The 12068-nt window shown below is 41.3% G+C and overlaps 1 protein-coding gene across 14 annotated transcripts in view; it reads right to left on the bottom strand.

The window, feature by feature from the left end:
- Positions 1-1100: 1100 nt before the first annotated feature.
- Positions 1101-12068, bottom strand: part of LOC137239611 (uncharacterized) — a 667247-nt gene continuing 656279 nt past the window's right edge. For 13 of the 14 annotated variants that reach the window (XM_067765109.1, XM_067765121.1, XM_067765115.1 and 10 more), the window contains 2 exons: positions 1781-2003; positions 1101-1382 (listed from right to left, as the gene is read on the bottom strand). In XM_067765109.1, the coding sequence (XP_067621210.1) occupies positions 1332-1382; positions 1781-2003 (274 nt within the window). In that variant the 3' untranslated portion in view covers positions 1101-1331. The remainder of the gene's footprint in view (positions 1383-1780; positions 2004-12068) is intronic. The other variant, XM_067765110.1, reaches the window with a different exon arrangement.

The raw sequence follows: 12068 nt of genomic DNA on the forward strand, positions 1-12068 counted from the left end.
TAAAAGCAAGGCATATACAGCAGCTTAGAGCTAAGAGAACGTTAGACACGCATGTTCACAGCATATGGTCTTACATAAATTACAGAAAAATGTGTATGTAGTGATAGCCAATATGAGACACAGAAACGAGAAATAAATAAGCAAGTATTCGAGATGGCTATTGGCGAAAAGCCTAGAACCTGGGAGAAATAGTTGAAAGAGGTGAATTGAGAGTATAAAAGCAGCGCAGCCAAGTGATGATCAATCAGTTTGATTTTAAACATTGTAAGTGAAGTAAGCGAGCAATATAATTGTTAATTACTACTACCAATGTAGTGTTGTAAATAAAGAACATGTTGCTTAACTGGACATTTGTGTTACCTACTCAACAGCTCATCGATACGAGCGATAACAGAATAAGCAAAATAATCATGAATATCCTAAAATTCGCTACAATAAGTTTTATTTCTTTTGTTACTTCTCCATAATTTGATTCAAAAACACACAATCGCAGAATTTGTTCCAAAATTACGCTATCTGAGCATAAAGTCAATAGATTTTAACATTAGATAGGAGGTGTTTAAAAAAGTTCTGAGATCGGTCAGTTCTTCAACCTTGATCTGAGAGAATGCGCTTTCAAAACAAATACTGTGATATAGAATCTTTGAAAAATACTCTAAGTAAAGTTGAGTTCGAATTGGCAGACGGTGTACGGCGATACTCCACTCAGCAGCAAAATAGAAAATTTACCGACTTTTTTTTTAGATTTTTAAACTTAGGCATTGACTTTGATGAATGAGCTCAGCTTGTATTGCCAAAAATTTTGTGAGCTGAGGAAAATTTTGGAATTTAATCATGATTTGCATTTTCTTCGGGAATTTCTAAGCTTGTTTTAAATTCTATATTTCTAGGTTGATTTTATATTTTTTCGCTGCTCTTTTTTTCCATTATTTTAACAATTTTTCACTTCTTGTTTTCTTATTGTTGTTGAAATTAATTAAGTATAATAATTTTGGACGAATAAGTAAAAAATATATTCGATCCGTAATTCTGGGCGAATATCTACTACTTACTAAAAAAAGCTATAGGACAGCGTTTTATAATTTTATTTTAATTAGGTTTAAGTAGATATATGTTTATAAAAATCTAAGTTACTAACTTATAAAATAAAGTCAAAATAATTTAAATTTTTTTTCTTTTTTAACAATTATTTTACACATTTAATTTTGCACTTTAGTTGTTGTGCTTAAGTTGCTCTTTGTATAGCTGGACAAATTGCATAAGAATTGTGATACGACTTAAGAACGTTTGCCAAAATTTCATCTTTGAACGCGAGCACGTCGTACGGGTCATCATAGTTGCTCGTTGCCAATATGCGTTGTGTCAGTTGGTAGCGAATGAGTCTTAAAATATAAATTTGAAGAGAAAAGACAAAGCGAATAAATATAAATATAAATAAAAGGCTGCAAAGATAACCAAAGTAAAGTCATTTAATAAGTTATGTAAATTTAGATTTGTGGCAGTAAACCGACGACAGAACATTTCCCTTTTATGTATAGCCAAAAATTGTGAATGCCAAAATTTACAGTGCAGTCACACTTAGTTGCCAAGTCTTTTCAAATGCTAATGTTAAGTTGATTATTTTTAAAATATATTGATTTTATTCGTGCAAAATGTTTTAACTTTTGTATATATGTAATTTTAACTTTTAATTCTATTTGCCCACTTCTATCACCCTCTATTCCCCCCATAAAAGCTTACTTATAAATGCCATGCATTTAAATTGTAATTTTATACTCACTACCTGCAGCGCTACACGCTTGTGATGCATCGATGAATTTGATGATGATTTACCTTTGCTCTTTCGCCATGAGCACATCAATAGCTCCTTCATTCCTTTGCGAAAGTTGCGACTTAGAAATGCGTAAAGTAATGGATTTATAGCTGAATTCGAATAGGTGACGAGAAAGGTGAGTGGAGTTAGCAGCGCATTAAAATTCGAATCACCACGATATGAATGTGACCTGTAAAGAGTAGAAAAAACAAATGAAATGAGTGTTAAATAAAAAATTTTTAAAACGAAATTTAGTTGGAAGCAGCTAGAAAGTTTCTTAATGATTTACAACTTAGTAGGCACTCAACTTTGCAAAAGTGTTATCCAACAAAATTAAATAGTTAAAAAAAAAAAAACTGTATATATTTATACTCAGCTGAGCAGAGCTCACAGAGTATATTATTAACTTTGTTCGCAAAACGGTAATCCGTAACGGCATAAACTAATCGAGATAGATATAGACTTCTATATATCAAAATGATCTGGGTGAAAAAAGAAATTCATTTAGACATGTCCGTCCGTCCGTCCGTCTGTCCATCCGCCTGTAAACACGATAACTTCAGTAAATTTTGAGGTATCTTGATGAAATTTCGTATGTAGGTTCCTGGGCGCTTATTTCAGATCTCTATTTAAAATGAACGAAATCGGACTACAACCACGCCCACTTTTTCAATATCAAAAATTCGAAAAACCGAAAAAGTGCAATAATTCATTACCAAAGACGGATAAAGCGATGAAACTTGATAGGCGCGTTGACCTTATCACACAAAATAGAAAATTAGAACAATTTGGACAATGGGCGTGGTACCGCCCACTTTTAAAATCCGGTAATTTAAAAGTTTTGCAAGCTGTAATTTGGCAGTCGTTGAAGATATCATGATGAAATTTGGTAGGCACGTTACTCCTATCACTATATGTGTGCTAAATAAAAATTAGCGAAATCGGGTGACGAACACGCCCACTTTTTTTTTTAATAAAAAATTTAATATATTTACAGTATAATAGTAAATTAAGTCAACACTCGACTCCAGTAATGATATGGTGCAACAAAATACAAAGATAAAAGAAAATTTCTAAATGGGCGTTACTCCGCCCTTTTTCATTTAATTCGTCTAGAATACTTTTAGTGCCATAAGTCGAACAAAAATTTACCAATCCTTGTGAAATTTGGTAAGGACATAGATTCTATGACGATAACTGTTTTCTCTGAAAATGGGCGAAATTGGTTGAAGCCACGCCCAGTTTTTATACACAGTCGACCGTCTGTCCTTCGGGTCGGCCGTTAACACGATAACTTGCGCAAAAAACGACATATCTTAACTAAACTTAGTTCACGTACTTATCTGAAGTCACTTTATCTTGGTATAAAATATGGCCGAACTATGACTATGACCACGCCCACTTTTCCGATAACGAAAAATGAAAAAAATGCCAAATATGAAAAAAGAGATGAAACATGGTAATTGGATTGGTTTATTGACGCAAACTATAACGTTAGAAAAAACTTTGTAAAATGGGTGTGACACCTACCATATTAAGTAGAAGAAAATGAAAAAGTTCTGCAGGGCGAAATCAAAAGCCCTTGGAATCTTGGCTGGAATACTGTTCGTGGTATGACATATATAAATAAATTAGCGTTACCGACAGAAGATGTTCTGGGTCACCCTGGTCCACATTTTGGCCAATATCTCGTAAACGCCTTCACATATACAACTAAGGGCTACTCCCTTTGTTTAGGCAGGATGACTAACTTTTCCGCATCTGATTGCGACCCCCCCAATGCAACTCTGCAAATCGATACTCGATACTCGAATTAATTTATAACCACCCACACCATCACCCTCATGCATGTACATGCACGTGTATGTGTGCTTTTTGTCAGCACTCATGCATATGCATGTCGGGGTTGATGTGTGGGTGCCTTTCCCCTCCAAAACGGAGGATTTTGCGGGTCAACGGTTGTAGCTTGCTATACAACCGGCCTCTTTGATTTCAACAGCCAACCAGCTAACATCTGCCGCCAAGGATCTCCACTGTGTTCAAACATATTCAGGTAATATTATACCCACGCTATTTTACTTATACCTAATAAAGTTCACCCATTATAACGAGGAAAATCCTCCCGTGTTCTTCTTTATTTCCTTTTGAGTGAATCATCCATTGAGCGAGATCGACCCTTGTGCGCCTACCCACTGCCGGCTTACGACGCACTCAGGCCGAACATTTGGTCCTTCGAGCCGGATTTCAACTGCCGTACAGCACGCATCTGCCGCCAACGATCTCTGCCGTATTTTTGCGTTTATTCAGGTAATATTGTAACTATTGCTGTTTTTACATTTACCCAATAAATCATATATATTATAACGAGAAATCTCGTCTACTTGCTTATTTTCTATTCCATACACCTATGCCCACTGAGATCGACCCCGGTGCGCCCACCTACCTCCAGGAGCACACGCACCCCGGCCGAACATTTGGTCCATCTTCACCAGGAATTTGGAACACAGTACCTATATACAGTCCACATCATAAGATCATAGCTGCCCCCACCAAAATTCAAAATTACAGAAATTGCCATAAAAAGCTATCCGGAGAATTTTGCCACAGCCAACAGCTATACCACAAAAAGTTTACTATTTCACAACAGCGTCAAAACACTGAGCAAGCGACAGCCAGCTGAAGCCGCTGCAACACCACAAGCTACTTGCCACACCGGAATACAAATCACCAAAAAGTTCAAAGTAAGTGCAATATTTCTTGCCACATTTTTTTTGGGTAAAAATAATAAATAAAAAGTGCGAAAAATCCATTTGAAGTGCCATACGTGATTATAATTAACCGCGAAAAGTGTGAAAAACTGTGTAGTGCCAAAAAGAAAATAAGTGCAAACGCGGATCATTAACGTTGTTAAGATTCCTTGTGACTATCTGGCCTGTCCCCCCACCAGCGGTAAGGCTCTCCGGACACAGCACAAGGAAGAGGTACACATAACCTCACTTTCACATAAAATTTCACGCCATTCGTTTAAATTTTCTTTTTGCATCACATTATTTTCACTAATTTCTCTAATCAATCTTGTTACACAGTTTTTGTTCTTTGTTGCATAAGATTTATTTCACGGTTTCACGCTTTTCTACGAGTTTATATCAACGCGAGCACTTAATTTATAATAAAATTGAAGGTTGAAGTGGCGAGTGGCCCCCTTTTACTTCGCACAAACACATTGGTGTTGATTCCCCCTGCTCCCTGTTTTTAAGGCACAAAAAATCTGCAAAGTCAGACAAAAATAAACAAATTAAGAGTAATAAATCAATTTTGCGTAATTTTAATAGTTGTTGGTTGGGTGATTCGCTCAGGTTTTCAAAGTTATATCCCTTGGTTAATTTGCTCTCCACTTTTCAACCATGAACATGGACTCCTACATTAGATTGGCCGACCGAATAATCGAATTCGAGGCCGATTTTAATGACATAAATGCGGCTCTGCACACTATACACACTCTTGCAATACAGCAAAAAGAGTTGCAAGCTAAGTGGGAAAAAGCCGAGACCGCCCTCGAGGAATTGCTTGACTCTGACACGCTCGATGCTAAGAAAATTGCAGCGGTCAAGATCAAGCATAAAGCGGCATATGCCGTATTCCTGAGATGCATGTCGAACATGGCTGAAATTCAAACTAAATTGAAGGAGGAAAAAGATAGGGCAGTCAAACCTGAGGGAGAACGCGCGCGCGAACATAGTATCCGCCTGCCAGCTTGTGATACTGAGGTGTTCAAGGGCGACTACCTATCTTGGCCAACGTTTCGTGACCTGTTCACGGCCATATACAAAAACAACAGTCGCCTAAGCCCGGTAGAAAAGTTGTTCCACCTCAATCAGAAAACTCAAGGTTAGGCAAAGGACATCGTCAAGAAATGTCCCTTGACAAATGAAGGCTTCGAAACAGCCTGGAAAAACCTATGTGAGAGATACGAGAATAAGCGGATTCTCGTAAATTCACAACTACAAATTTTGTTTAATCTAAAAAAGATAGATAGCGAGTGCGGCAGCTCTATCAAAACCTTACAGCGCGACATAAATAATTGCTTGGCATCTCTAAAAACACATCAGATCGATGTTTCAAATTGGGATGCGATTATTACCTATTTATGTTCGACAAAATTACCTGAAAATACGTTGGCTCTATGGGAGCAGAGCATTGACCACAAGACGGACATATCCAAGTGGGAGGGTATGGACAAATTCTTGTCAAATCGTTTTCAGACACTTGAAACCGTGTCTGGTTTTACAGGGAATGCCACTTCTAAAGTGCAAAAATCAAACACGTCGCGCCAGTCGACGGAAAACCCTACAAAAAGACTTGGTACTTTTCAAACCAAAGTAACCAAGCAAACAACAAAATCAATGTGTAAAATGTGCAAATCTACGGAGCACAGGTTACGCAACTGTTCACGTTTTTGCGATTTAAACTCAGTAGAAAGGATTAAATTCGTCAAATCCACAAATGGCTGCCTGAATTGTTTATCCCCAGGACACACAGTGACGAGGTGCACCAGTTCATACAACTGTTCCAAATGCCACTCTCGTCACCACACGCTCCTGCATGCGGACACACTTCAGCAACCGGCGGTACGAAATCCCTTCAAAGATGCGGATAACGCCCCATCAACTTCGGCACAGGCAAGGAAAAGACAGGAATCGGGACAACCACCTTCCTCTGCGAATCAGAATGTCAAATCCTGCCATGCCAATTCCAGCACAGGCGTGCTATTAGGAACTGCGCGCGTACACATTCACCATAATGGTACCGACTTCTCCGCGCGGGCATTAATTGATTCTGGGTCTGAATGTTCCTTTATAACTGAAAGACTGAAACGCAGAATCAATTTGCCAGCGAGGAAAATGCATGCCCATGTTTCAGGCATCACAAATGCGGTGTCAGCTCAGGTGAAAGAAGCATCCAACATCGAACTACGTTCACCAGTGGATCCCTGCTTCAGCCTGACTACACCCGTACTAGTTCTAACGAAACTCACTGGGAATCTTCCATCCTGCCATATCAACGCAATGACTATGCAGGCATTCCCAGACTTGGTTTTGGCAGACAAGAGGTTCTACGTCAACGAAGACGTAGACCTCATACTTGGCGGAGACATATATCCCCAAATTATAATGAGCGGTATAAAAAAGAATGTGCTAAACACACTCTTAGCCCAAGAGACAGTGTTCGGTTGGATACTAACCGGTCGTATCGAATCACCGAATCCAACGAAGAGCATTATGTCTTTCTACAACGAGGTTGCGTTAGACAACCAACTCAAAGCTTTCTGGGAGGTAGAAAATGTACCCAAAAATAAAATATTAAATGAAGATGAAAGGTACTGCGAACAACTATTTAAAGAAACAACGCAGCGAAGTGAGAATGGAAGGTACACCGTGTCACTACCATTCCGGCAGGATTACCCTAACAATATTAACTTAGGACCATCCCTGAAGCGTGCATGCTCTCAATTCTTCCGGAATGAGGGGCGGCTAATAAAAAACCCAGATTTAGGTAAGGAATATGTTCGAGTGTTGTCAGAATATGAAACGCTCGGACATATGAGAAAATTGAAAGACGATTCGGATCATTACTTCCTGCCCCACCACGCCGTTGTAAAAACAGAAAGTACAACCACCAAGGTACGCGTAGTATTTAACGCCTCGAGCCATACGGCCAACGGTAATAGCTTAAACGATATTCTCCTCCCGGGCCCAGTTCTACAAGCTGATCTACCCATCCTCGACATCGAGATCCACGGATTCTGTGACGCATCCGAAAAGGCTTACGCAGCTGCCATTTACATGCGCGTCAAATCGGATGATAATGTCTGCACAAACCTGCTTCTGGCCAAAACCTGAGTAGCCCCAGTGAAAACTCTCTCTCTTTCACGATTGGAACTTTGCGGAGCCGGTCTGTTAGCGGAAATCACCGAATCAATTTTCAGGAATCTCAAGTTGGGACCAGTGAAAGTGCACCTGTGGACGGATTCAACGATCGTCCTCGCATGGATAAGGAAACCGCCCTGTTTCTGGTCAACCTTCGTCGCACATCGGATCACCAAAATCATCGACATGGTCGGAAATAAGGACTGGTTGCATGTAAACTCAGAATCTAACCCAGCAGATTTGGGTAGCAGAGGATTACCTGCGTCTGAATTGGTCAACAATTCGTTGCGGTGGCAGGGACCTTCTTGGCTGCAAGAAGACACTTCCCAATGGCCAGCACAAGAAAGTGACTACATCACCTCCGTAGAGGAAAAGAGGGCGAAGACCTGCGCAACAACAACAGTAAATACTATCGATGTTCTTCAACGCTTTTCAGACCTACCTAGGGCTTTACGGGTGCTCTCATACGTAATGAGGTTCTACCGAAGAACTCACCCCAAAACAAAAAAATCATTTCAGGTCGAGTCACCTTTAATCTCTCCTGATGAGATCAAATCAGTAACCCAACTCTTAATTAAAATCTATCAGAAACAACACTATAGTTCCGAATATAGTGATCTAAAGGCCGGAAAACCAATTGCAGGGAAGAGTGCAATACTCTCACTTAATCCCTATCTAGACCAACATGGCATCATTCGGGTAGGAGGGCGACTCGGGGCGTCAAAGGACTTAGCTTTTAATGAACGCCACCCAATCCTCCCATACAACTGCCGGTTATCCCGTCTGACAGTCCTATTGTTTCATCAACAAAGTCTGCATGGGGAAAACCAACTCATGTTGCGTCTGATACGCACCCAATACTGGATACCTAACATCAAAACCATGATTAGGGCAACCATTCATAATTGCAAAACCTGCACTATTCACCGAAAACAGGCGCAGTCCCAACTTATGGGTACCCTTCCCTGCGAACGGACTACTTTTACTCGCGCGTTCACCAATACCGGGGTAGACTTTGCGGGGCCTGTCGACATCAAAAGCTACCGCGGTAGGGGATGTCGAATGTCAAGAGCCTACGTATGCCTTTTTGTCTGTTTCTCCACTAAGGCCATCCACGTAGAAGCCACTAGTGACCTTAGTACTCCATGCTTTCTCGCAGCCTTTGCGCGTTTTATCGCGAGAAGAGGATGTCCGAAAAACATCTACTCCGACAATGGTACAAACTTTGTCGGAGCGTCAAGATCTTTACGATCCGAGTTTAAAGCCTTCCTGGCAGAAAGCCGAGACAAAACAGTCTCAAAGTACAAGCATCGAAAGCATATTAAGGAACCCACTTCTTCGTGTCTCTCTATCCCAAAGCTTGTGTTTCTCCCGAGCCATATATTATCATCAACCCCCCGGTCTCGTGAGGGTGCGAGTCTACCGGAGGGAAACCTAAGGCGTACTACGCGATGGCAATGGGGAAAGGGAGCGCGGGACATAAAGACGCGTTCAACCACGCGCCGTGATGCCCCGCTATCCCTAAGCTTGCGTCGATCCCGAGGCCCTAATTATAATCAACCACCCCGGTCTCGTGAGGGTGCGAGTCTACCGGAGGGCGATCCTACATCTTATTTTTCTTTTTTTTCTCACCCCCGGTCTCGTACCGAGTCTGCCGGAGGGGGAATCCTACACCTAGCTACTTGTGGGCAATGGGGAAAGGGAGCTAGAGACACGAGGACGCATGGGAGCTTACCAAAAGCTCGCAAAACAAAAAGCAAAACTGAGGCTTCATAATAATACTAACCGATATCCCAGCTCCCGTTCCCCCGAACGAGGCCAACAGAACACTTACGCACTCGGCCAAAGGCGCGAGGCCAACAGAATGTACCAAAATTCATCCCCTTACCCGGAGCGCGGATCACCGAACACTTACGGGTCGGAATTGTGACACATCATTTAGGGAAGACTCCAAGTACCAGTGTGCATACGAGGAATCAACAAACGAAAAACCGAAATATGCTACGTATTTAAAAAAGAAAAAAAAGGATAATAATAAACATTTTTTTGAAGCTATTTAAAACACAATACATGTCTCAATACTTCGAAAAAAAAAAAAAAAACCAAACTAATCGAGGGAGTTGGGAGTGTCAACGATATGTCATCATTGACGAACACAACCTCTAGTAACTGACTCAAATCATCAGGCTTAAGTGTAAACTTCTTCAGTGGAATTCAACCCTCTCACATATTCGCTGCAGGGATAGCAATAACACTGCTGTACAGGCTGTGGAAAACTGGCAAAGCAATGCGGCCTCGACTGCAAGTGCCATTGACAATGTGCGCGACCCCGAACTAGTTCCAGATCCCTTCATCTTCATCTTCCTTTATCTTCATACCGATGTACCTTAAACTTATTCTAGTTTCATTTATACCAAATATCAGGTCAAGTTTCGAAGAATCGAGGGTGGTGAACCCTTCACTAAAGACGCCAAAGTAACTTAAGGGTAAAATGTGAGGGATGGATATGTGATTAACGATCTCAGTAATTCACTCACCCGAAGTCGCTCTCCTGTCCCATGTATTCTTCGCACCTGTTGAAGACCGTCGTATCGGTCTCATGCAACTGATCCTCCACTGGACACTTCTCCAACAACTGTTTTTCACATCCGAATGGTGGCTAATTGAGATTAATTTCGGCCGTGACTTTGACGGCAATGACACCTGACAAAAATACAAAAGGAGGTACGTATGTACAATATTAGTGAAGAACCTATGCATCAGCGTTTCATGCTCACCATGCGCGTATTCTCAATATGGTCGACCGAATCTTCCCGTACCTCTCACACGTACGACGAGCTTCCCAAGGAAGAAAAGTGAGGTCGCCGCTGCAATACTTTAGCTTGCCGGGGGTGCACGGGGCCAGATCTCACCCACTAATACCCATATGTTTTTTCAACTGCGGTGTGTGTACGCCCTTAGAAGATCGCACCATCAATATCTATAACTTACAGTGAAGCTCCCTAACCTTGAGCAGTATCTGCTACCCCTTACCACTGGTGGGGGGAAGTAGCAGACTGACGCAAGGTCTCCCTTATAAACCACTGGCACCTGATATTAGCCTAGGTATCCACAAAAGGGATATTACCCAGACATCCCTCAGCCAAAGTCATATAAATTTATCAAGTTTCCAACACTTTCACCCGCAGCCATCCATTCGGCTATGACAATGCGCTCTTGCGCATCTCTGCTGCACTCGCGCCACCGCAAACCTAAACAGCCAGTATGAAAGAAGGGCCTATGCCACAGATTGAGTGGTTTGGGATTGGTCATGTTGTCACAAACACTCCTCAATTCGCTAATAAAGGAAATAATTAACCAACACATGTATTTTCAAGAAGACCGCATTCGGCACGATATATTCAGTTCATCAAAATCCATGTGTGGCTTCTTAAAGTAAATCAAAACGTGATCTTACATCTATTCGCATATTGCTTGTATGCAAAATTGGGTGGGCATAGAAGCAATCTAAAACTAACTTAGGAACTTATGTGTACTAAAAATCCACATTATTTTGTTGCATATGCCATCAAACAAAAATAATATTCTACATCTTCAAAAGTTGCTTGTATGCAAAATTGTGTGTGCATAGAAGCTGTGTACCTAAAACTTAGTTATTCTTACTCGCGAAATCCGTAAATTTTTTGTTGTATAATATATAAAAAAAACCCAAAACGCGACATTATGTATTCACATGGTGCTTGTATGCACAATTGTATGTGCATAGAAGCTACCTAAAACTAGCTTAGTTATCTTGACCAAAAAAAATCCGTACGTGTTGGTGCTTGTTACATCATACCAGAACGCGATACTATCCATTCACATGCCAGCACGCAATGGTATGTACAACGAAGTAACTTAACTTAAGAGTACCTGCGCAACCGGTCCCCCACGTGGCGACGCGTCGTCGGTCGGGACGTCCCCCCATGTTAAATGGTCTTGATAAAACTGGATAACCAGTTGCGGACCCTCCACATGAGCACGAGCAGCCGGCACCAGTTCGTCCTCGTTAACCCCCTTCCATTGCATGAGGAACATTATATCGTTAGTGGATGACGTGGTTGCACCTAGTATGGCATATGGCTCGAGACCACGATCGAAACACGTCACGCTAGCAGGGTTTGGTGCCACTGAGGAAGGGAAGGAAAATTAAATAAGCTGATGAATGGAGTAGTTGAACGTTTTTTTTTTGTTTACCTTCCGCTGCATTCATTGATGCTTCAAACGCCGCAATAAGCTCCGGGCACTGTAGGTTCTCCTCTCCTTCCCATGAATCCTCCCACCTCACG

Source organism: Eurosta solidaginis, chromosome 2, assembly GCF_040869045.1.
Source record: "Eurosta solidaginis isolate ZX-2024a chromosome 2, ASM4086904v1, whole genome shotgun sequence".
NCBI lineage: Eukaryota > Metazoa > Arthropoda > Insecta > Diptera > Tephritidae > Eurosta > Eurosta solidaginis.